Source organism: Epinephelus fuscoguttatus, linkage group LG3, assembly GCF_011397635.1.
Source record: "Epinephelus fuscoguttatus linkage group LG3, E.fuscoguttatus.final_Chr_v1".
Classification (NCBI taxonomy): Eukaryota; Metazoa; Chordata; class Actinopteri; order Perciformes; family Serranidae; genus Epinephelus; species Epinephelus fuscoguttatus.
Window position 1 is genome coordinate 48,882,633 of NC_064754.1, and position 25,887 is coordinate 48,908,519.

Below are 25,887 nucleotides of genomic sequence, written 5' to 3' on the forward strand. Positions count from 1 at the left end.
TACAGCTACCTTAAAAGACTGTGGTACATAGCCTGTTTATAAGGATATATTGATCATATCTAATATATGAGTGTTAACTAAAGGAAAGACCTCCTCTCAGTCAGCCTGGCTGCAGTGCTGAAAAGAAACCTGGGGTTGTTCTTATTGTCTTCTATTAATGCTGAGTAATAGTTTGCTCTGGCATTGCGGAGGCCCCTCTTATAAGTTTTGAGACTGTCTGTCCAGATTAAGCGAGATTCGTCCAGTTTGGTTAATCGCCAATTCCTTTCAAATTTTCGCGATATTTGTTTTAACTTACGGGTTTGAGAGTTATACCAAGGAGCGAACTTTCTTTGCTTTTTTAACTTCTTTTTAAGAGGAGCTACAGAGTCAAGTGTTGTTCGCAGCGAGCCTACGGCGCTATCGACAAAATGATCAAAGTCAGTACAGGAAACCTCTGTTACTGAGGCACGTGGTATTGAATTTAACAACGGAGTAATCTTTTCCTTAAATTTTGCGACAGCACTATCTGATAAACATCTAGTATAGTAACTGTTGCTGAGTGGCGTGTAATCGAGTAAAAAGAAATCAAAAGTAATCAGATAATGATCCGATAGCGAGGGATTCTGTGAAAAGACTTTTAGGTTATCAATTTCAATTCCATACGTGAGAACTAGATCGAGGGTATGGTTAAAACAATGAGTGGGTTCATGTACACTGTGTGTACACTGGGTGCATCAAATTTGAATGGGAAATTTTAATTTCAAAGTATCAATTTGGCTGGCATTGCATTTTGTTCCAATTAACATAAAAATGACTTTTGCAAAGTTTTGAGGAAATCCATTGAGATTTAGGGGTGCCACCTAACACACAAACTTTTGTAAAATTTCGAAAAATGTGCAATTTTTAGTCTAATTGCCAAAAGGTTGACCCGGAAATGTTGAGTACAGTGAACTTTTATACAGTAACATGTTCTATAGGGTTATCAAAGTAAAATTAGTTTGTTTGACCTTTGGGCAACTTGGGCATTTCTCAGAATTCAACTTTCAAGATTCTCCATTCATTTGTCCTATAGACAAAATGAATGGAGGTCAATGGGACATGTTCACGTGGCCTTTCCCTGAGTTTTGTGCAGCAGTGATAGATGTCGGACACACATGTAAAGTTTAATTGAATTTATTGTTAAACACAAGGGCAATACTAACACACTTAAACAAACAAACCATCTCCAGTGGCTAACTCACTGGCAACTCACAGGGCCTAATGATAAGAGCTGACATTAACTAAACTTCAAACTTAATTGCTCAGCCTGTACCAGAATCCGCTCCACTGAGCAACATCCACAGGGAGAGAGAGAGAGAGGAAATGGAACCTGAACTCTGAACCTAGCCAGTGCGTCTCCCCCCCAGATATGTCTCCCCACCTGCCACCCAAGAGTAACCCTCTTATTCAGGGATTAGCTTGCGTTTGCAGCAGCGAAGGTTTGGCTGTTGGCTGCGGTCATGTTCAACTGCCTGCAGCACATTCTGCAGGTGCTGCTCCTTCCTGGCCACTGCGACAAAGTCGGATGTGAGCTTGACGCCACGCTCGGCACAGTCATTGACCACGTTCATTGCATGTACATTGACCTCACTTTTTTTGAACGCAGCATTGGTAGCCCATTCCTTCACATCGAGAGACAGAAATGCTGGATCAATGTGCAGCTGGTGCATCCCAAACCAGCAATCTGTATTAGCGAGGTCGGCCAAGCTGGTGGTTGGCAAGAGGGTGGGGAACTTTGGCTTGCCAAAGCCAGTGCCAAAGCGCTGCTGGGGGACGTGCATGGGGAGATCAGCTGGCTTGTGCTCCAAGATCGCACTGGCAAGTGCACGCTTGTCATCAATGGGCACCTTGCTGCTGAAGAGAGCCAGGGGTAGCATCTCACCTGTCAGGTACCAGCGATGCCTCTCTAGTGCCTTGATCGCTGATGCTGCAATGCCCTCATCTACAGCCTTGTATGCCTGCAGGTGGTGGCAGAGTGTGAGGTCATTCCAGGCAGCATCTACAGCTTTCTCGCAGGTCAGCCACCACTTTGCATAGATGTGTGATGAAGTTGGAAAATGCTCGAATCTTCGGCACCTGCTGCCGTGTGGTGATTGTGCCCTGGGGAAGCAATGCGATGTGCTGCTCCATCAAGGCCAGCTTGAGAGTGTAGAGCAGCTTGGCCATCCATCGTGCCTTGTGGAGCGCTCCCGGTCGTTGGAAGGTCACTGCAGTCTGCTCTTCACCATCTGCATCCAGAAACACAAGACACAGCTGCACAAACTCACGGTAGTCACCTCGCTTGTAGTCAATCACTTCTTTTGCGTACGTGACAAGTTCAGCACGTAACTTGCCCAGGAATGGTTGCTCGGTGTTGCCAGGAATGTAGCGGGACCATTGGCTGCTGGATTCTTGTGGTAACAGGTTCCATTTCTCTCTCAGATGTGTGAACAAGGTAACCTCTGGCGAACGTGATGACTCCACCTTCAGGTCTGTGAAAACCTGGTTCAGGAGGACCTCACCAATGTGGTGCCGGCACCCAGACCAAAGCAGTGGTCAGCCCAGTGAGAGCTGTATGGCAATGCAGGCTGCCGTGAGATGGCCAGTGTTTGACGCCATGGTGTCAAATGCCATGTTGACAACCTGGTCAGCGCAGCACCAGTCCTGCAGCAACTTGCATGTCAACCGGGCAATGATCGCTCCACATGCCTCATTGCTCTGCTTCTCATATGCCGGGACATCAAGCAGTTTTAGCCGCTCTGCATCTCCGACCACCACTGTAAGACGCTCCTCCAACTGGCGCACATTGCTGAGCATCGGTGTTAACTTGCTGTCCCAGTGTAGGGTGCACAGTGGAGGTGGTGTCACTGTCCACTGCTTGTACTGTTCCTCACTGATTGTCTCCAGCACTTGGCGTCTTGCTCGGTCAGCTGTTACGTAGGATGCAGAGAGATGTGTACAATCACCGCCTGACTCTGCAACCAGGCCACGCGTGAAGGCAGCCTGTTGCATTGGTGACATCTTCAACCTTGTAGCCAGTGACACGACACTTTGTCGGCTAAGGATGTCATGTGGAATGAAGATGTTTGTTCCAGTCTTCTTACGCTTGACGCTTGTTCCAGTCTTCTTACACTTGAGGGATGGTTCGTCCTCAGATGGTGGACAGACTGTGTTAGTATCCTCCTCTGGCTCCTCATCACTTTCCAACACCAAAGTGGACATTGCCGTCATCTCCTCCAGCTCCTTTTCACACCGGGACTGCCTGGCTGCTGCGGCCGCTTGACGCTCCTCTCGCCGTTTCACCTTGAGCTGCAACTTTTTGTCCAATACACCAAATGTGGCCACCCTGTCAGTCTTCATGCTGGCCAAGAAAGCTAGGTCTTCTGGGTTATTTATCAGCTTTTCAACATTTGGAGGCCACAGCGGAAATGTGGCATCAAGTCTGCACTCCATTTTCTCCAGTTGTTTTGCCGTAGCCTCACTGGAGCGCTTGGCCTTGGAGATTTTCCGCAGCTTGTTGTTGGCATTAACCAAGTCTACCATCTTGTGGCAAGCACGCTTGTTGCTCACCATAGGAATGTTGGCCTTCTTGTAAAATGGCCGCACCTGCTCCAGGACGACCTTGGCTGCCTCGAACTGCGTCAACGCTCCATCTGCACCAGGTTGCTTGGAAAGCATGCAGCGTAAGAGCTGACGACCAGTTGGCAGCTTGGCGCCAGTGATGATGCCATCCTCACTGGTAATGCTGGGGCCCAGACCAAAGACCAGGCTGCGACTGCTAGTCCGGCAGGGACCAGTTGGTGAGGGCAGCATCTTAGGAGAGATGGATCCTGGGGTGGGTTGTGTTGTACAGTGTCTGAGAATGAAAAGGATACAAGAACAAGGATAGTGTTTAAAATCATATCTTAGCATACTTAATATCACTCAATTATGATAAAGCATGCTTGAAAAAGCCTCAAATTTTAACTGTACATAGTCTAACATAGTCTAACTTAATCATTACAATGATAACTTACCGTTACATCACTACCAGAGTAGCTAGCTGTGCTCGCAAATATACCTATATTTTTTTTTTAGTTGTTAGATACTGAACAACTACAATGCTACTCTCAATAAACATGAGACATCAATACTCTGAATATGATATTGTCTAATGTCTACTCTAGAATACTGTTGATGTTAAGCTTAATAGCTTATTTAACATAGCTAGCTAACTGTGGTTAGCAAACTGTTGCTAGCTAACATTAGCTAGATGTAATGAGCACCAAATATGAATATGACTGCATTTCATTCAAAGTATGTAAATATAACACACAACTACATATGTAGTAGTAATATGTAATAAGAGTATACATACCCAACACAAAAATATAAAGATCACCTCAGTTTTCTTGAGCTGCAGTCTTTATTACCTCAGAGTTCTACGGCGACCATTGAGCACTGTTTATCACTTTATCCAACAAAAACAGATGTGCGGTGGCACCCCTAAATCATCATGTATTGGAAAAATATTTTGCATGTGTTTTTTCTACATATATTGGAACACTTTTAGCACCCAGCCATATCAAAATTCAAGAATTGTGTTTTTTTGATGCACCCTCTGAAGCCAATGGAGTCTAATAATGAGATAAACGCGGTAGCCAAGGAGTCATTATCAACGTCAACATGAATGTTAAAATCGCCTACAATAATAACTCTATCTGATTTAAGAACTAAACTGGATAAAAACTCTGAGAATTCAGATACAAATTCAGAATACGGGCCAGGAGCACGGTACACTATAACAAATAAAAGTGGCTGCGAGGTTTTCCAGGTCGGATGTAAAAGACTAAGAACGAGGCTTTCAAATGAATTAAAATCTAGTTTAGGTTTAGGGCTGATTAACAGACTAGAGTTAAAAATGGCTGCAACTTCCCCTCCTCGGCCGCTGCCTCGAGGAATGTGGGTATTACTATGACTGGGAGGAGTGGAATCATTTCGACTAACACATTCATCTGGACACAGCCAGGTTTCAGTGAGACTGAGTAAATCAATATGATTATCTGATATTAATTCATTTACTAACACTGCTTTAGACGATAGAGACCTGATATTTAACAGTATGAGGTTGTTATGCACAACTCCTCTTTGTTTAATTTTAGATTTAAATAATTTAGGTGGTCAGGGGACAGACACCGTTTGCATAAAACTATGAAAACTATGGCTGGGTAACTGAACTAGAAGCTCAGAGAGGCGTATAGGACTGCGACTCTGAGTCCTGGTCTCAACTCTGGGTTGTCAGGGATTTAAATTACTAATAAAGTTTGCCAGGTTCCTAGAAATGAGAGCAGCTCCATCCAAAGTGGGATGGCGTAACTAGGTGTCATTGACGCCGACATGAATAACAATCTTACTGAATCTACGTTTAGCTTTAGCCAGCAGTTTTAAATTAGGTTCAATGTCGACCGCTCTGGCCCCAGGGATACATTTGACTATGGCCACTGGTGTTGCTAACTTCACGTTCCTCAGAATAGAGCTGCCAATAACCAGAGTTTTATCCTCAGCGGGTGTGTCGCTGAGTGGGGAAAAGCGGTTGGAAATGTGAACAGGCTGGTGGTGAGCCGCGGGCTTCGGCTTGGAGCTGTGCTTCTGGTAAACTGTAACCCAACCTCCTGGCTGAACGGGAGTTACCGGAGGACAGTTAGCAGAGGCTAAGGCTATGCTATGTGGCTCCGCACCGGCTACAGGGGGCTGGCTAACTACCGCAGCTACTGAATAGTTTTCCATGGTGTGGAGCCTTGCTTCTAATTCACTAAGCCTCGCCTCCAATGCAGCAAATAAGCTACACTTATTACAATTACCACTGTCGCTAAAGGAGGCAGAGGCATAACTGAACATTTGGCACACCGAGCAAGAAAGAGCAGAGGGAGAAGCCATCGCTAGCTGTAAAGCTAAAGTAGCTACCAAGGCTAGTAATGTGCAAACAACAGCTAAGAGCTTAGCGAGAAAGTCGTAGAAAGGAGGAGAGCTGTAAGTGTTTAAACAGAACCAGTGTGGGTTAAGACTAGAAGTAGATGTTAAAGGAACTGAAGTGAGAAAACAGGCTACTAGAATTCACCAGAGCAGTACAGAGACGCTGTCACAGAAACACCGGAAATGACACAATTCGCTTACCGCAATATGTCAGCACGTCCACCAAAAAAGAAGAAGAAAGAAAATCTTCCCCTCTACATTCAAGAGAGAAATCATCTGGAATTGGCTAAGGTCCACAGACTCCTTCTCCTTAGGAATAAGGACACCCCCTACCCTACGCCATGCTCTTGGGATAATTTGTTTCTCCCAAACTATTCTTAGCTCTTTCCACAAAAATTTAAGGATATCAGGTGTACTTTTATAAACCCGGTAGGGGACTCCATTAGGCCCTGGGGCCAAAGAAGCCTTTGCACATCTGACCACCTCCTGAACTTCCTTCCACCTAGGTGGCCTGACATCCATCTCATGCTCTATCCCTCCTAATGGAGGGATATCGGGTGGGAAACCTACTACCCTATTCTTCTCTAAATCCGAATATGCATTTCTCAAATATTCTTCAACCTCTAGCCTTTCTGCTTTGAGCTGCCCTCCCTTTTCCTGGCTGACAAACTTAAAAGGGTCCCTGAAACAAACCTATTCTTACATGTTCCTTCTTCCTTCTCTTTTTCCTAAGATGCTCTGCCCTTCTAAGAACTGCTAGCCTGCTTGTCAACTCCTCCTAAACTAGATACTGGCAGCTGAAGTATCACTTTTCAACAAGTACAGAGACGAGTCCTTTGTGTGAAGCAAAGCTCATTTGTAATTTTAACTAGTCTCAGTGCTATGATGCACTCTAAATCCTGACTGAAATTCCTCAAATTATTATCGCAGAGAAAGTCACACAGCTGGTCTGCGACTACTTTCTCAAGGATTTTTGAAAGAAAGGGAAGATTAGATATTGGTCTATAATTGGCTAACACCTCTCAATTCAGGGTGGGCAAGCTAGGGCCAGTCCTTTTGATACAGGGCCACATACAAGTAGGGTCAAATATCCAAGTCTGAACAATAAGGGGATATCAATACAAAATTTTCACCTACAGGGGAACACAATAGACACACAAACACACACAGACACACACACACACACACACACACACACACACACACAAACACTTATTCGTACTTTTACTTCCACTGATCACAACAAGAGTTAGAAAAAAATAAAAGACTCATAGCAAGGACCTGTTCCTAGACCTTACAGGCCTTCGGGCACACATCCTCCACACCATGTCAGAAACTGTCATAAAGACATAAAAATACTTCACACAGACATTTAAATCTATACAAAGGGGAATCAGTATTACATTCACTTTACTCATTTAAAACTTTTAGCAAATTTCTAGATAACACTAGCTTCAGTTTAACTTTATGATTTACAAACATCCGTACTGTAAAACAATCCGATGCAATGCACCTTACAGTCACTTTTATTTCACTCAAGTATAGGAACAACAGCCTTCTAAACTACTCCAGAACCTGGATTATAAGTGAACAGACAAAATGAGAGGCCACTCGGAGGGTCAGATGTTTACATCCTGCCCCCGGTCTCTCCCCGGTCCTCATGAGGGCTCCCTCCAGACATCCGGGTGCCAAGAGGGGTAAAAAGGTCACTTGAGATTTTTTCACATTCTGACATTGTAAATGTGCATAATCCTTGTTTGTTAGCTGAATGATATTTTTTTTTATTATTTTGTAAACCAAAATATTAGTGAATCACGAGTTTAGGTTTTTAATCTCTCATTTAACATGGAGCTATACTGCCATCTTGTGACGGTCGTTAAGGAGGGTTCCCTTAAGGAATCGCATATTATATTTAGAGTTAAAATATAGTTGGGTTGACTAATCAACCTGTTTTCATTAATATGTGTCTTCTCATTTTGTTTTATTGCAAATATCGGTTAGAGTGTGTGTATATGAAACAGTTTATACGTGTATTCCACTGGTATACGCGGTATAAATATTGTTACAAATTTCATTGGATGTTAAAAAACTATTTTGACCATAATGGGAAGAGTGTGTCTATCACGCGTAGCATGTTAAAGTACACTGAACAAAAATATAAACGCAACACTTGTGTTTTTGCTCCCATTTTTCATGAGCTCAACTCAAAGATCTAAAACATTTTCTATACACACAAAAGACCATTTCCCTCAAATATTGTTCACAAATCTGTCTAAATCTGTGTTAGTAAGCACTTCTCCTTTGCCAAGATAATCCATCCCACCGGGTGGCTGATTAGACAGCATGATTATTGCACAGGTGTGCCTTAGGCTGGCCACAATAAAAGGCCACTCTGAACAGTGCAACAGACTGGCAGGCACTCTGTGAGCCCCAAGGGGAGGACATCGACAGGCTCACAGAATACATCACGGACTACATCAGCTTCTGTGTGGACTCCACTGTCCCAGCCAGGACTGTCCATTGTTATCCAGTAACAAACCGTGGGTAACAAAGGACATCAAAGTCATCCTCAACTCAAAGAAGAGGGCCTTCAGAGCTGGTAACAGGGACGAGGTGAGAACAATACAGGGGGAGCTGAAGGTGAAGATAAGGGAGGCTAAGGAGAGGTACAGGAGGAAGCTGGAGAGGAAACTCCAGCAGAACAACATGAGAGAGGTCTGGAGTGGAATGAGGACCATCACTGGCTTCAGGACCAACAACCACAGAGGAGTTAAAGGCAGCGTGGACAGGGCCAATGAACTGAATCTGTTTTTTAACAGATTTGACACTGCTGGACCTGCCCATCACCCCCTGACTCTTCTGCTGTCTGTCTTGGTCAAGCATCTCCCACTCCGCCCTCCTCCCCCACTCTTCCCTCTCACACCTCAACACCCTCCTGCTTGACCCTCCCTCCTCCTCCTCACACCTCCTCCCCCCATGGCCAGACTGACTGCACTCTCCATCATGAGGACTACACCCCTCCCCCACATGTTGTCACCTCCACAATGTGCTTCACTGCTGACCATGTGAGAAGACAGCTGATGAGACTCCACTCAAATAAGGCTGCAGGCCCTGATGGTGTCAGCCCCAGGGTGCTCAAAGCCTGTGCCCCCCAGCTATGTGGAGTACTTGAATATGTCTTCAACATGAACCTGACTCTCCAGAGGGTCCCCTTGCTGTGGAAGACATCCTGCCTCGTTCCTGTGCCAAAGATGTCGCGTCCCAGTGGCTCCAAGGACTACAGACCCGTGGCATTGACCTCCCACATCATGAAGACCCTGGAAAGACTCGTCTTGGAGCAGCTCCGGCCCATGGTCAAACCACTTTTGGACCCCCTCCAGTTCGCCTATCAGCCCCGACTTGGAGTTGAGGACGCCATCATCTACCTGCTCAACTGTGTCTACGCCCATTTGGATAAGCCAGCGAGCATTGTGAGGGTCATGTTTTTTGACTTCTCTAGTGCGTTCAACACCATACGTCCAGCTCTACTGGGTGACAAGCTGACAGCAATGCAGGTGGATGCCCCCCTGGTGTCCTGGATTGTAGACTACTTGACTGGCAGACCACATTATGTGCGCTTGCAACACTCTGTGTCAGACAGAGTGGTCAGCAATACCGGGGCCCCGCCTGTTCTCCCTTCCTCTTCACCCTCTACACCACGGACTTCAGCTATTGCACTGAGACCTGCCATCTTCAGAAGTTTTCTGATGACTCTGCTATAGTTGGATGTATCACCAAGGGTGATGAGGATGAGTACAGGGCTGTTTTGGATAACTTTGTCACATGGTGTGAGCAGAACCATCTGCAGCTCAGTGTGGCAAAAACAAAGGAACTGGCTGTGGATCTGAGGAGGACTAAGACACCGGTGACCCCTGTTTCCATCCAGGGGGTCAGTGTGGACATTGTGGAGAGCTATAAGTACCTTGGTGTACACATTGACAATAAACTGGACTGGGCTAAGAACACTAACACTTGCTACAGGAAGGGCCAGAGCCGTCTCTAGTTTCTGAGGCGACTGAGGTCCTTCAACATCTGCCGGACTATGCTCAGGATTTTCTATGAGTCTGTGGTGGCCAGTGCAATCCTCTATGCTGGGGCAGCAGGCTGAGGGTGGTGGACACCAACAGACTGATCCGCAAGGCCATTGGGAGACTCATACCACCTAAATGTACCACTGAGCGCCACAGGAAATCATTCCTGCCTGTGGCCATCAAACTGTACAACTCCTCCCTTTGAGTGGCCCTGAGACTTTTTCACATACTGTCAACATGTGCAATAATTTAATTTAACTTGTGCAATAACCCCATTTCACCCTGACTGTATATTTTCTGTTTGTGTAAATAATCTTGTTCAGGTTACTATTTATTACTAGGTTACCATGTATATATATAAAAGGTGGAGCAGAGCCTTATCTCTCGCTCCAATTTCACTCAGGTCGCTCATGCCCCATCCAGAATGCATCTTTGCACCTGCACACACCCACACTATTTTCTTTCAAAACTATGGAGTTTACTATGTACTTCAGAAAAGAAACTGAGAAGAGAAGCAGCGGTACCTTGGAGAACGGTCCCTAACTGCGGGGAGAGGTGAGAGGGCTTCGGAGGTCGGCCGCTTAACCTGGTCCATCTCCTCCATACTTTGACTATTTCCACCCTGCCAGCGGTACCGTGTAGAACGGTCCCTAACTGCGGGGAGAGGCGAGAGGGCTTCCCCAGAGAATCTACCAAGCTTTTATTTTTTTGGTGTCGTAGCATTGTTCCGACCTCTCATTGTTCCGACCTCTCATTAGTCAGACGTCCCGTTGTTCCGATATGTTATTGTTACTGTAGCCTATTTGTGTACCATAGAGGATCAGCAACACAACAAAAGTAGGCTACTGGTCGAGATACAAGTGTCATAGAGAGGAGAGAATGAAACGCCATAACCTGGTGTTATTAACTCTGGAGTCCGGGTTGTGTGAGGAGCTCTAGAGCCTAAACCTAACCAGACCTTAACCACAGGGCATCATGAACAATGGGTTTAATATGGTCGGAACAATGGGATGTCGGACCAATGGGCTGTCGGAAAAATGGGCAGACCCCGTTTTATTTGTGAATAGAAGATTACAGGTTAGGGTAGTATGACGCAGTTGTTTTGAGTGGAGTGGTGAGCGAGTGGAGTGGGATAAAATTTATGATGGAGCGGAGCGGAGTGAAGAATGCGCAGAACCAAGCGGAGCGGACGAGCGGCGCAAAGTGACAGGTCTGCGAGCGAGGAGCGGAAATTTTCACCCGTTCCGCTCCGCTCACATGCTATATAGATATAGATGTATATATATTTACTTTTTATTTTTGTTAATAATTCCTGTTTATTTGAACCATATATTTGTAGTACTCTTGTTAAATTTATTATATTTTCACATATCTTTCCTCTCTTTCAAGGAGCACCTGTAACACAAATAATTTCCCCTTGGGGATCAATAAAGTATTTCTGATTCTGATTCTGATAATTTCAGGATTTTTTTATACTGTTGTAGTATATAGGCTAGTAAAAAACTATCAGAAAGACTTAAGGAAATGTCTACTGATATACTTTGGTTTATTGTGTTACATTTTTTTTATTTTTTTTTAAAGATTATTTTTGTGGGGTTTTGCCATTAATGACAGGACAGAGAGTGAAATGGGGAGACAGAGAGAGAGTGGGGACTGACATGCAGCAAAGGGCCACGAGTTGGATTTGAGCCTGGGGCCACTGCAGCGAGGCAATGCCTCTGTACATGGGGCGCCAGCACTATCCACCACACTACCGACGCCCCTATTGTATTACATTTAATGTTACTAATGATCTAATGTGCATAGACTAATTACAATACAGTTAACATTTTGAGTTCCACAATAATGTTGTTTTATTGTGTTATGTATATGTGTTAGGCGATTTATTGTTTTTAAATTTTGTTTTGTTTTTTTAATTAACAGGCTACTTATCCTTTTCCTTAAAAAGACACATATGCAGCTTAATTTAAAGGTGTACATTTATCATAATCAAAACAATTACAGGCCAACAGTAGAATTTACCACATGACAAATTCAGACGAGAACTACCGTAGTTTAAGTGCTGTCCTTGGTGCTGAAGATGTCCCTGAGCCTGTTACAGGCAGCGGTTATAACAAAAACACTTTAAGCACTGTCCTTGGTGCTGAAGATGCAAAAACAAATTATAGCTGCTGCGCAGCGATGGGTCGGGTCCGGGCATTTTTAGGCAATTCTGAGCAACAAGCAGAAGAAGTGGAAGACATTTAGGAATTTAGCAACACAATCTGCCTTTTGCATCAGCTGAGGCTTGAACTCACAACCTCTGAGACTAAGAATCAATTTCTATCTCACTGAGCTAAGTAGTCAGTGACAATTCATATACAGCTTCACAAATTGACTAAGCCAGATGTGTAGGTTTAGCAGCCGTCCATGCATGGAAAAGCAGATTTCAAACCACTGTAAAAAATTCAGTTATCGAAACAAAAATCTGAAAATACACATATTGCATCTAGACAGCATGGAGATGTTGGTAATTTATTTTAACAATGATTAATTTGCTCCATAAGTGAAAAACTGATGTTTAACTAGTTGAGCTATGTGCAAAGTGAGAAGCCTCAGATGGTTTCACACTGAAGTATTGACACTGGATCTTTGTGCAAAGTTTGGTTTATTTTCAAGCATGAGAAGGCAGATTTTCTAGCAGAAAAAAGACTTGAAGATGCTGCACAGTGATCAGTCACGCTCAGGCAATTTTAAGCAATAAGCTGGAGCACAAGAAGATGATTACATTACAATGTGGATTCTGCACCAGTTGAGGCTCGAATCCGCAACCTCTGGAACCTAAGACGGTCATCTACCGCTCTGAGCTAATTGGCAAGTAGCACCTCAACAGTGACTTCACAAATTGAGTAAGCCATTCACTGTTGTGTAGGAAAGCAGCCATCCGTGGATGGAAAGGCAGATTTGAAACCACTGTAAAAAATTCAGTTATTAAGACAAAAATCTGAAAATACACATATTGCACCTAGACAGCATGAAGATGTTGGTAATTTGTTTGTAACGATTGATTTGCTCCATAAGTGAAAAACTGATGTTCAAAACTACCATTTTTACATTGACTCCAATTGTTCACATTAGAGCAAAATTCAAAATGCTGTCAAAAATTCACTTTTTGAGATAAAATTCTGAAATTTGCCACACATCATCTACCATGACTCTAGAATTTTGTCATTTTTTTCATGAACATTGAAGATCTATTTAGCAAGAATTTGCATGTATATGTTTACAGTACCGTTTACAGTCAAACATTTTGATGCACTGTAGGCTCAATTTTTGATAAATCAAAAATCTGAGAAAACATAGTTTTTGTAGGACAGTCTGAAGATGCTCTGTAGCAAGTTTGGGGTCAACTGAGCAAAAATTGTGGGAAGAGAAGTTTAAGAAGTTTTACAGTTTTTGAAAAAACAGAGTGATGAACTTCATAATTTTTAATAGGTTTAAGTGTACAAAAGTTTGTATTGGGGCTACAGTTTGATTAAAGTTGTGAAGTTGTAGCACATATGGTTTATTTGTTATGAATTTTCAAGGTTTTGAACTTTAGACGCTTGCTGTAGCACCACCATCAGGACTATTGGCTTGAGTTTACAGCTGAGGATATCTGGCATGAGACTGGACCTTTGTGCAAAGTCTGATGAGTTTTCACCCGTGGAAAGTATGATTTCCTCGGAAGAAGAAGAAAGAAGAAGAAGAAGAACTAGGATTATAATAGTGTCCTGGCCGGACCCTAACAAATGTCTATAGTCCAAAACTCACTACCTCTGACATGACGAACCAAGAAAGTGTACATAGATTAAAAAAAACAACAACAAAAAAACAACAACATCAGCAGAAAAACAGAAGTCCTGCAAACCAACAGCAAGCGGCGATCACCATGGCCAAATAACATCGCATATCTGTAACTAGAAAAGCAGTCAGAGAGCACAGACCTCCGTCAAGCAGCTCGGATTTCCCGCCATTTCATTATTTTATCCACTTCGCTTCAACCGATGACCAAAATTTTATTGTTTGTTCCTTGTCCCATTATCAACCTTCCCTGTAAATTTCATCAAAATCCGTTCAGAACTTTTTGAGTTATTTTGCAGACAAACAAACAAACAGACCAACGCCGGCGAAAACATAACCTCCTTGGCGGAGGTAATAAAGAAATAAAAACAAGACCGCTGTTGGCAACTAACGCTGTTGCTGCTGCAGCTACTACTGGGCTACTACTGTTATCCAAACTAAATTAAAGGAAGCAAAGATTGTTTAACCTATAATTCCGCATTACGCTGCCTTCTTTCCACAGCAAATAAATTACTTCCTTTTAACGAATGGCTCAGAGAAATGCCGTCTAGCAAAGTTAAATATTTTCACCACCATTTTAGTTATGAAATAGCCTCACGTATGATATTCAAGGTGCACGCACACACAAGCAGGATCTCACACAATAAAACGTGACTGGAATTAATAAACAAGCAGTAAATGCACAGTGGGGGTTATTTGTTTTCTGTATCGGCGTGACAGCGCTGTGTTAATTGAATGAATTGTCCGAGCCGGATGCATGTTAATTTGAGTTTGATTTAATTTAATTATACTAAAGTTGTTGAGTTAAACTAACCATACGAGTCCTTTTTTTTTTATACAATTTATTGCTGCATTTTGAAAGCAAAAAGAGTTAAGTTTTTTGGGGGTTTCATGTTATTTCAGGGGTTTTAGCTTGGCACCTGAACCTGTGCCTCCCGTGACCAGTAAAGGTAGCGTTGTGACATAACCCTCAGTTTCTGTTGTTGGCGAATTGTTACAAGCTGATGAATTTGCTGGTCAAGGCTAGGCAAAACGTTAGTACAGGTGAGATGACAGACAGATGGATGGTTTCTCTCTAACAAAATACTTTCTGTAGACGTGCTGCAAGAACGGATTAATGCTTAATATACTGTACATCTGCAGCCAGAATGTGGATCAGTTGTAGACTTCCAGCATGGAGTGGTGTTTTGCTCTCACACCCACAGACCCACGTCTGTGTGGTTGGGATTTACCAGTGAGATGTGTGGATCAGAGTTTTGCGACAAAATCAACTCATGCAATCGATCAGGAAGTTTCACAGAGACAGCACAATCAACGTCATTCCAATACAACCAATCTAGCTGTAACCTATCCTTTTCCTGTCCTGTATTACACCAGATGTCCTCATAACCACAGTCAGTGTGTGAAATAGGAGCCATGTGTACTATGCAGTGCAAGCATGTGATGTCAGCGTGTGTGTCTGGAAGCTGCAGCAGAACAGAAAGGGGAAGATCTGTCTTCCACTGGCACACAAACTGTCCCTCAGCATGTTGGAAGAAAGCAAAACTTTCCTTCATTTCATTCACTCTCCTCACCTGAATGCCTTCAGGTGTACAAATCAAAACAATTGCCAACCTACACATGAGATCTCGCCCCATCAGATTGATAGGGCATTTGTCAGAATGCAAAAATGAGTGTTTGAAAGATTTCCCCGTGTCAGAATCAAAACAATTTAGCGGAGCAGGGGATTTTTCAATAACCGCCACCCCTGCCACCCCAATTGTTTTCTGATATCTCCCACTTAGCTTTGGTTTAACTGTCGGAGGAAAATCACAATGTCTCACGACTGATTCTGTGGCCCCGGAATCCACCAAGAAAGAGAGTTCAGCACCTCTGACAGTGTATATCTAGGCATCATTTTGTATGCCTCCGCCGAGAAATAGGCCAGCATGCTGCTATGCTCACTCTCTCTGTTTAGATTCAAGGTACAGAATTGCGTCAGAAACAAGCTCATACTCTGCATCAGTCACGATATGTGTGTTGTGTGTTTCTGTATGTGTGTTATTGTCAGTGCTCTCACGTGTCTGAGGTGTTGGTTGGTTTTCCAGGTCAGTGTCGTCACCAGATTCGGCCGTCCTCGTGCTCTCACTACATAGTCAGTCTGACTCACTTGCCCCATCTTTTTTCTTGTTGTTTTCCCCTTTACGGCAGTTTCTTACCCAATGTCCACTTTTGTCGCAATTGAAACAACAGTCTTTGTCTTTGCATCCTCCTTTTGACTTTGCTTTCCATCCTCCCTTCAAGTCCTCCAGCTGAGCCATCTGCAGTTTAACAGTGAGGCGGTCCTTTTTCTCCAGTTTCTTTGCCGCTTCCTCCTCTTTCTGCGATGGTGTTCAGCTCTCTGACGCTGTTCAACCTCAGTGCCTACAGCGTGTCGAACTACATCTGCAATCTCTGGTTTTACTCCGTTTAGGAAAAGCAGGCACATTTGGGTTGTGTGTCTGCCGTCCTCTTTCCCCTCAGCTTCGGGTTCAGTCAGTCCACCATACTTCATTGCTGCCTGTCTAATGCGGTACAGATAGGCAGAGACATTCTCATCTGCACCCTGCTTAACCGCCACCACTTTTCCCCAGTCCAAACGAACAGGGAATTTCGCTTTCAGTCTTGTCATCAGTCGTTCAACAATGCCTCTGTAAGCAGCGTTGTCAGCGTTCTCATAGTCATGGTGAACCAGTCTGGCAGTGTCATTGTCTAAAAACAAATCAGCCACCTTGTGCCAATCATTTGTCAGGTGCCATGTTAGCATACGTCTCAATTCATTAATGGTTGGTCTGTGCTGCTGAATGAACAACAATAGTTGTCCAAATTTCCAAATTTCTGTCCTCCTTCCATAATGTGTGGCAGTGTGTCCATGGCCTTATACGTGTCACTCATTAGCCACGGTCTGTACACAAGCTGTGTCTCTCCATTCCCATCTGCCACCTCCAGCATAGGAGTAGTCACCACTGACTTTTACTCCTCCTGCGCCTCCTGCCCATCTCCTTTGTTGCTAACTTTTCCGCTGCCTAGGGTTGAGTCGCAGAAAGGATCTGAGTGCGGTGACACATCGCGGCGTCCTTTCAGTAGGTCTGTGTGGGCTTTCTCTCTGACCCTTGCGCTGATCCAGAGGAGCCAGCTGCTTCCTCCTGCTTGCCGCCTTCAGCATACGGCGGGGGCCGAGTCGAGGTCCGCATCCAGCTTCGGACGCTGCGCTGGGAAACCTTTGGGGCCCTGCCTATGCTTGGCTTCCCTCATCAACTATTAAAAGCTGACCAATCTGCCTGAAACTTGATCTTACCCCCAAATTTCTTTTCTAATCCCCTTCTTTCTAAGTCTGTCAACCTCACCTCTAAAGCCTCGAGCTGTTTAACACTCAGGCTGCCTGTTTTCGGAAAACTCAATGACCCACAGATATAACTGAGCCATGCTCTCCTTCCCATAATTAATCTCCATATACCTCACGTTGGGAGTGCCATAATCAGGCTCAGTTCTCCCCTTTGAGGCATTACTCTGTCAAGATCCCATTTTAATCAACCTCTCAGTTTTTCCTTAGCAGTATTAGAAGTAAGCCAAATTTGTGGAAGCAGAAATCAATCACAAACCTTTACGTTTAAAAGAGAAAAGGAAAAAAAATATATTTTACCTTTAAATATAAAAAATGTACGACTTACAAAAGGAAATAAGGAAACAATGTGCTTTACTCACTCTGTCTGTTCCACTTTGGTAGCAAGTGTTTTCTACTTCTCCTCTAACCCAGACAGCTTCTCACCACCTTTTCTTCTGCCTTTAACAGCTGAAAATCAGGTGTCATGTTGGGTTCCCAACCTTCCTTTGTGGGGGAGTTCGAGGTGTAAGAGTCTCTTGTGAGAGGCTCTTGCTGTGCACAGTCTTCACACATTCAGTCCAGAATTCCAGAATCCACTTACAGATGGGGTCCCTTCGTGGTTGCCACTTTTGTGGTGGCAAAATCACTATTCAATAAACAGTTCAAAGAAAAGTCTTCACATGTCGGCTGTCTTTCTTGATTTTTATTAAACATTCGCGAATGGAATCACACACATAGTTCAAACCGCATAAACAGTCAAAAAGTGAGTGAGCAGCGATGACCTCCAGCCATGCTGTCTTTAGAGTTTCCCCTAACACATGCAATCATTAGTCAAAACATGTGACGCCTTCAGTAGCCCTGGAAGATATATGGTGCCTGCAGTAGCACAGGTTGGTTTGACATCCCTAAGACACAACATCTCCTGGTAACAAGGACACCTTGTTGTTGGAGCGTCTCTGGCTCCTAACCTTTAACCTGCTTTGATTCGGCCCCAGTTGTATGTTACCCTACTGTCACAGTGGGGGTCAAATGAGCAACACATATCATTAGGTGAGAAGTTCAGTCTCATCAAAACAAGTAACCCTAGAACATGCGTGCACAACATATGCAGAGCACATTATAGGTTAAACATGTTTAAACACAAAATTTTCCATCACAGTGCATTACGATGTCAATAGGCTTTATGTGTGGGGAATATCAGGATGTGTTATCCAAATAAAGGCATGTACATCACATATAGCAGATGGATGTGATTTGGCCAGTGGGGGGCCAAAATGAAATCTGAAGGTCAGAATAATGGCATTAAAATGGTCGGATTAATGGGCAGTCGACATTATGGGAATAAAACGTTAAAACTCGTCGTAGACCTGCATGGTTGGATTAGCGGGTAGTCGGAGTTATGGGTAGTTGGACCTATGGGTGGTCGCGCTAACACCTGGTCCCCACTGGCGAGTGGGGTGACCAGGGGTGGCCATGGCCCCCCCTATAAATTTGCTGGCCACCCCACTCGCAACCCCCTGGTGGTGCCATTGGTGGGCCAGGGATCCGTTGTTTGATAGCGGAGCGGAGAGTCAGCAGGTGGATTTTGCACCCACGGTCAGTAGTATTAGTAGGTGTATAGGCAAACAAGCAAACAAACAACAACCACAACGACCATTATTCATTGTATTATTACATTTGTGGGAAGTTAGTACAATAAAGATTTTCACTGGGGGGTTCCGTAGTCTCCATGTGAATGATTACCATACTCGGCTTGCAGTGAACCTGATTGCAAAACAGAATGACATTACAGACATCATGAAGAACAACCAAATAACATTATAAAACCCAATTAAGCCAAATTAGACTCCAATTCAAGCATTAAAGATAAGATAAGATAAGATACACCTTTACTGATCCCACATTTGAGAAATTCCAGTGTTACAGCAGTCAATGGTAAAGAGTCAAATTAAAGATTTCAATTTTTAAAAACTTTAAACTTTAAAAAACTAGGCATACAAAAAAATACAAAAAACAGCAATAAATAATAATAATAATAATAATAATAATCTGTCTCTTTCTCTCTCTCTCTCTCTCTCTCTCTCACACTCTCTGTCTCATTGTGTCATACGACAACAATTTGGCTCAAGAAATCAATATACACATCACTGTGTCATACATATTACTGTTAATTTATTATGTTGATCTGTTCTGTACGACATCTATTGCTCGTCTGTCCATCTTGGAAGAGGGATCCCTCCTCAGTTGCTCTTCCTGAGATTTCTACCGTTTTTTTTCCCCGTTAAAGGGGTTTTTTGGGGAGTTTTTCCTTATCTGCTGTGAGGGTCCAAAGGACAGAGAGATGTCGTATGCTGTAAAGCCCTGTGAGGCAAATTGTTATTTGTGATATTGGGCTTTATAAATAAAATTGATTGATTGATTGATAATAATAATAATAATAGTAATAATAATAATAATGATGATGAGCAGTGGATAAAAAGTGAGCAATGGATTAAAGTGAACATATTTAGTGCAAAGTGAATATTGAATGTGCAAATAAACAACAATATGGGGGACAGCAATGCTTATAGTGGTGTCCATAAAGTGTCCATAGTGTCCCTAAAGTGTCCATGGTGCAGTTTGCGATAACGTTCCTCCACACACTTTGGGTGAATCAGTCTATCGCTGAAGGAGCTCTCCAGAGCTTTTATCACAGTTTGGCTGTCATGCTCCTTTCTCCCACCACCTGCACAGAGTCCCTTCTTGATCAGCTTGTCCAGTCTGTTCCTATCTGCAGCCGAGACACTGCTTCCCCAGCAGACCACTCTGTTAAAAATGGCTGATGCCACCACAGTGTCAAAGAAGGTCTTCAGGAGCGCCCCTGCACTCCAAAAGACCTGAGCCACCTCAGCAGGTAGAGTCTGCTTTGGCCTTTCCTGTACAGTGCTGTTATGTGATTAGTCCAGTCCAGTTTATTGTTAAGATTAACACCCAGGTACTTATAAGATGTCACCATCTTAATGTCCTTTCCCTGGATGTTCACCGGTGTTGGGGGGAGGGGTTTGCGCCTGGGGAAATCCCTAAAGTCTCCAAAAGTAGATCAGGAGCCAGAGCCGTCAGCTATCAGGCTCCTCTCCTGTGGAATCATCTTCCTGTTACGGTCTGGGAGGCAGACACTGTCTCCACATTTAAGACTAGACTTAAGACTTTCCTCTTTGATAAAGCTTATAGTTAGGGCCGGCTCAGGCTTGCCTTGGACCAGCCCCTAGTTAGGCTGACTTAGGCCTAGTCTGCCAGAGGACCCCCCTATAATACACCGGGCACCCTCTCCCTCTCTCTCTCTCTCTCTCTCTCTCTCTCTCTCTCTCTCTCTCGTGTCCTATTACTGCATCTTGCTAACTCGGCCATTCTGGATGTCGCTAACTTGGCTTCTTCTCCGGAGCCTTTGTGCTCCACTGTCTCTCAGGTTAACTTGTATTGCAGCGGTGCCTGGATAGTGTGACGTGTGTGGTTGTGTGGTTGTGCTGCTGCCGTGGTCCTGCCAGATGCCTCCTGCTGCTGCTGTTATCATTAGTCATACTTCTACTGTTATTATACACATATGATTATTGTCACTTAAGTATACTATCAGATATTAATATATACTTTCAACATATTGTACCACAGTAGCCAGAACTATAATTATAATATTATTACTTTCATTAATGTTGTTGTAAGCTACTGTCATTACCGTCTGTCCTGCATTTCTCTGTCTCTGTCTCTCTCTCTCTGTGTCTCTCTCTCTCTCTCTCTCTCTCTCTCTCTCTCTCTTTCTTTCTGTCTCATTGTGTCATACGGATTACTGTTAATTTATTATGCTGATCTGTTCTGTATGACATCTATTGCACGTCTGTCCGTCCTGGAAGAGGGATCCCTCCTCAGTTGGTCTTCCTGAGGTTTCTACCGTGTTTTTTTCCCCCCGTTAAAGGTTTTTTTTTGGGGGGGGGGGGGGGTCCTAAGGACAGAAGGATGTCGTATGCATATCAAGAGAATGCCAAGAGTGTGCAAAGCAGTAATCAGGGCAAAGGGTGGCTATTTTGAAGAAACTAGAATATAAAACATGTTTTCAGTTATTTCACCTTTTTTTGTTAAGTACATAACTCCACATGTGTTCATTCATAGTTTTGATGCCTTCAGTGAGAATCTACAATGTAAATAGTCATGAAAATAAAGAAAACGCATTGAATGAGAAGGTGTGTCCAAACTTTTGGCCTGTACTGTGTATGTATATATATATATATATGTATATATATCAATCAATCAATCAGTCAATCAATTTTATTTATAAAGCCCAATATCACAAATCACAATTTGCCTCACAGGGCTTTACAGCATACGACATCCCTCTGTCCTTAAGACCCTCACAGCGGATAAGGAAAAACTCCCCCAAAAAAACCCTTTAACGGGGGAAAAAAAACGGTAGAAACCTCAGGAAGAGCAACTGAGGAGGGATCCCTCTTCCAGGACGGACAGACGTGCAATAGATGTCATGTATATACACAATGAACAAAAATATAAATGTAACACTTTTGTTTTTGCTCCCATTTTTCATGAGCTGAACTCAAAGATCTAAAACATTTTCTATATACACAAAAGACCATTTCTCACAAATATTGTTCACAAATCTGTCTAAATCTGTGTTAGTGAGCACTTCTCCTTTGCTGAGATAATCCATCCCACCTCACAGGTGCGGCATATCAAGATGCTGATTAGACAGCATGATTATTGCACAGGTGTGCCTTAGGCTGGCCACAATAAAAGGCCACTCTGAAATGTGCAGTTTTGCTTTATTGGGGGGGTCTGGGGGGGTCAGAAAACCAGTCAGTATCTGGTGTGACCACCATTTGCCTCACGCAGTGTAACACATCTCCTTCGCATAGAGTTGATCAGGTTGTTGATTGTGGCCTGTGGAATGTTGGTCCACTCCTCTTCAATGGCTGTGCGAAGTTGCTGGATATTGGCAGGAACTGGAGCACACTGTCGTATGCGCCGATCCAAAGCATCCCAAACATGCTCAGTGGGTGACATGTCCGGTGAGTATGCTGGCCATGCAAGAACTGGGACTTGCGACATCTGTGGCATTGTGCTGTGTGATTAAACTTAACATTTTAGAGTGGCCTTTAATTGTGGCCATCCTAAGGCACACCTGTGCAATATTCATGCTGTCTAATCAGCATCTTGATATGCCACGCCTGTGAGGTGGGATGGATTATCTCGGCAAAGGAGAAGTGCTCACTAACACAGATTTAGACAGATTTGTGAACAATATTTGAGGGAAATGGTCTTTTGTGTGTATAGAAAATGTTTTAGATCTTTGAGTTCAGCTCATGAAAAATGGGAGCAAAACAAAAGCATTGCATTTATATTTTCTTTTTTGAACTGTTACTTTAAGGTGGATACTGTGCGCAAGCAGTGCAACATTCAGATCCACCACATGGCAGAGGAACTGTCTGCATTGCAGCTGGTAAGAACCAACTTTTTTTTTTTTTTTTTTTTTTAAAGATAAATGCCTTTCAGCACTAAATCTTTTTCAGTCTCCACCTGTCTGCTCATGTTTTTTTTTCTAGTCTGACTCTGCTTGTTATCTCTTTCCACCTCTGTCTAGGAGTGTGCAGATAAAGAATCTCAGATTGAAAAGTCCTTGCGAGAGAGAAAATCTTTAGAGGAGGAGCTGGAGAAGGTATCTATAAAAATGTTCGTGAAACAACCAAGCTGCTGAACCATCTCAAGAATTTTGATAATGTTTGATTGCATAGTTACATAATTGTTTATGTTTTAGGTGTATAAGGAGGGCAGGGCAGAGCCAGAGTTCAGGAAGATTGATGCCCTTCACAAGAGGTGTCTAGATGCAGAGAGGATGAAGGAGGACATAAGCCTCACCCTGCAAAGTGCACAGAACAAACTGAAAAAGATGGAGATGGAGTAAGTATAATTTTGCATTGTAGGTTTACTCTTTACTAGTTTGAACTTAACACATTCTTGGCAGTATATAAAGCTCTCCTGTTTTTGTGCGTTGCCTTTAATTGATAGGATAGTCAAGTATGAAGGGGGAAGGGAGAGTGGGAGTGACATGCAGCAAGGGGTCACAGGCTGGAGTCGAACCTGGGCCGCTGCGGCAACAGCCTTGTACACGGGGCGCCTGCTATATCCACTAAGCCACTGACGCCCCCTTTTTGTGTGTTCTCACAGCAGCAGGGAGAGGTACCTATAACTGTGCATTCACATCAAAAGCATCATGAGCGCCAGCGGTCGCTCAGGTCACTGGCATCGCGCTGCCTGGCAGCAGGTCCAGCAGGCGCTAGCAGCGGCCAAAGGGGCGGGGCCGGCTGCTGCAGATGTGTCCATCAAGGCTGACACGGCTGTTCACTTTACAAGGATGAACAAATATATCATTTATGTCTTCACTTTGTATTATCCATGACTTTCATTGCACAATTAAAATAACGCTAATAAACACAGTCATTATAGCCTTTCTGAGTCTTTTATAATTAGGATTTTACTCTCCTGTTGGCACGTAGGACCACTGAGAAATGTAATTGGTGGTAAATAAGCGGGAGCTCATTAATCACACTTTTGGAAGCCTCCTTTGTATTGCATTGGCATATTTGCTGGGTCCACAGAGTCCTGCAAACCCAGCAACTCCACGGTGAATTTCACCGGCTCGTACAGCTCCGGGAGAGCCCAGACCTCCGTACCTGAATCCCGGTCTGCAATTGGCTGCTGCTTCGGCAGTGGCACTGCTCATTTGCATAAAGTTCAGCTTCTCTCAACTTCTACTTGACGCTCTGGTCGCTGGCATCGCGCTGCTCGCTGCAGCCGACACCCCTGACGCCCTTCGTAGCAAGCGTACTTTGAAAATGAATGGCTGCCGGCCGCTTAGGATTCTCATGACGCTTTTGGTGTGAATGCACAGTAAGGCTCCATCTGCTGCCAGTGAAGACAGTTGTGTAAAAATAACATTTGTTCTCCTTTTCCCCTCTTTCTCCCCCCTTCCTTTCTCAATCTATTTGTCCATCTGTAGCTACAGTGAAGAGCTGTCACGTTGCCAGGAGGAAGTGCAGCAGTTGCAGAGCTCTCTGGCTGCAGCTCGGGACAACTGTGTCAGCATCAGTGAGGAGCGGTTCCAGCTGCAGCAGGAGAACTTACAGCTACGCAGAGAGATGGATGTGCTACGCAAGACCTCCCTGCTAGATCAGAAGAAGGCCAAACAACAGGTAACCTAATGATGGATAGACAAAGAAGAAAATAAAATGATCAGGTCTTGTGTAAAAACTGCCTGAAAAGACAAGTCGAAACAATATTTAAGTTTTATTTTGGTAGTAAATTAAGAAAAGAAAGGAAGTGACTGTAAGGCAAAGTGTGCAAGGCCAGCTCTCAATGTTGGCTCATTAGAATAATGACCTGGAAAGATGGTACAAGAAGGGAGACAGTGGAGGTGGAGTAGAGGACAGCCTGCTAAAGGTTTTTATCCCGAAGCTGGTGGACTTGCGAGAACCAGATTAAAACAAGATAAAGAATAATCAACATGTGCAATATAGCAAACTTCAGGCACTCAGATACAATGGAGCAGAAGTAGTGTAAACCAACTAATCAATCCATTCAGCAAGGTGCTGAAATGTTAAGTCAAGGGTTTGTCCTTTTCCTCCCACTCAAACCTGGTCCTGTGAGGAAAAACACCTCTGTAGAAGTCTCCATTTAAAAGTATGATATTCACGAGGATAAAACAGTTAACAGTTAATATATTGTAGGTCTCTGGGGGATGGGGGTGCCTTAGGCAGTGTCATCATTTTGGATCCTTGTATCCTGGGGTAGAAGCTCTTCTTGAGCCTTTCAGTTCTGCCCTAATGTATCTGATACCTTCTTCACAACTTCAGTATGAAGAAAAAGGCAGTTATCCGGGTGCCTGGGATCTTTATGATTGTCCTAGCCTTGTTTTTTAGTTATTTATTTGCAGCACCTGGTGTAAATTCCCTTTATGCAGGGTAGAGCGATTCAGTTCTGTCTGCAGTGGCAGTGATGTTCCCTGACAGGACCCTCTTAATGTTGCAGGAGTAGAAATCCCTCAGTCTCTTTTTGAAGCTATCCACTCTGTCCACCAAGGACTTTTTGATATTAAGGCAGGCATTATTATTTTGCTGTTTCTTCTTATGGAAGATGATGTTCAGGGTTGGTTGTTGTCCTGGCACCAGCAAGTCAGGTAGGCTTTTTCATTGTTATCTGTGATCAGGCCCACCACAGCTGCGCCCTCAGCAAATTTGATGATAGTGCAAGTCGGAAGTGGCTACACCAGGGCTATTCAATTACAAATTCAGTTTGGCCTGATTTTCTTTTTGCTTTTGATAATGTCAAGTTTTAAGTAAATGCAAATTAATGCAGAACATGTAACAATGTTTATCATCACAGATTTGAAATAAAAAAATAGATTTCACATGTCACATGTCTGACTGAGGTGCATCACATAATGTATAAACAGAATAAAAAAGAGCTGTCAATGCACAGAAGCAAGCAATAGGCATTAACAGTAACTAGTAGCACACTATATATTTTCAGCGGCATCTCTCCTCCTCCGTTTGCCACACACACCTCACCTCCTGACGTTTTTCTTTTAAGTCAAATAGACAGGACATACATTTATACAGCCTATGGCAGTAACAGTCATGTTTACTACAAAATCACAATATA

General features: G+C 43.6%; 1 protein-coding gene across 5 annotated transcripts in view; it reads left to right on the plus strand.

Moving 5' to 3' along the window:
- The window catches only part of sclt1 (sodium channel and clathrin linker 1), a 165,772-nt gene that overhangs the window by 86,425 nt on the left and 53,460 nt on the right, over positions 1 to 25,887 (plus strand). For all 5 annotated transcript variants that reach the window (XR_007449044.1, XR_007449043.1, XM_049572847.1 and 2 more), the window contains exons 15-18: positions 22,598 to 22,669; positions 22,811 to 22,885; positions 22,985 to 23,127; positions 24,227 to 24,419. Coding sequence is in view for 3 of the 5 variants with exons in the window: in XM_049572847.1 (XP_049428804.1) it covers positions 22,598 to 22,669; positions 22,811 to 22,885; positions 22,985 to 23,127; positions 24,227 to 24,419 (483 nt within the window). In the remaining 2 variants the exon portion in view is untranslated. The remainder of the gene's footprint in view (positions 1 to 22,597; positions 22,670 to 22,810; positions 22,886 to 22,984; positions 23,128 to 24,226; positions 24,420 to 25,887) is intronic.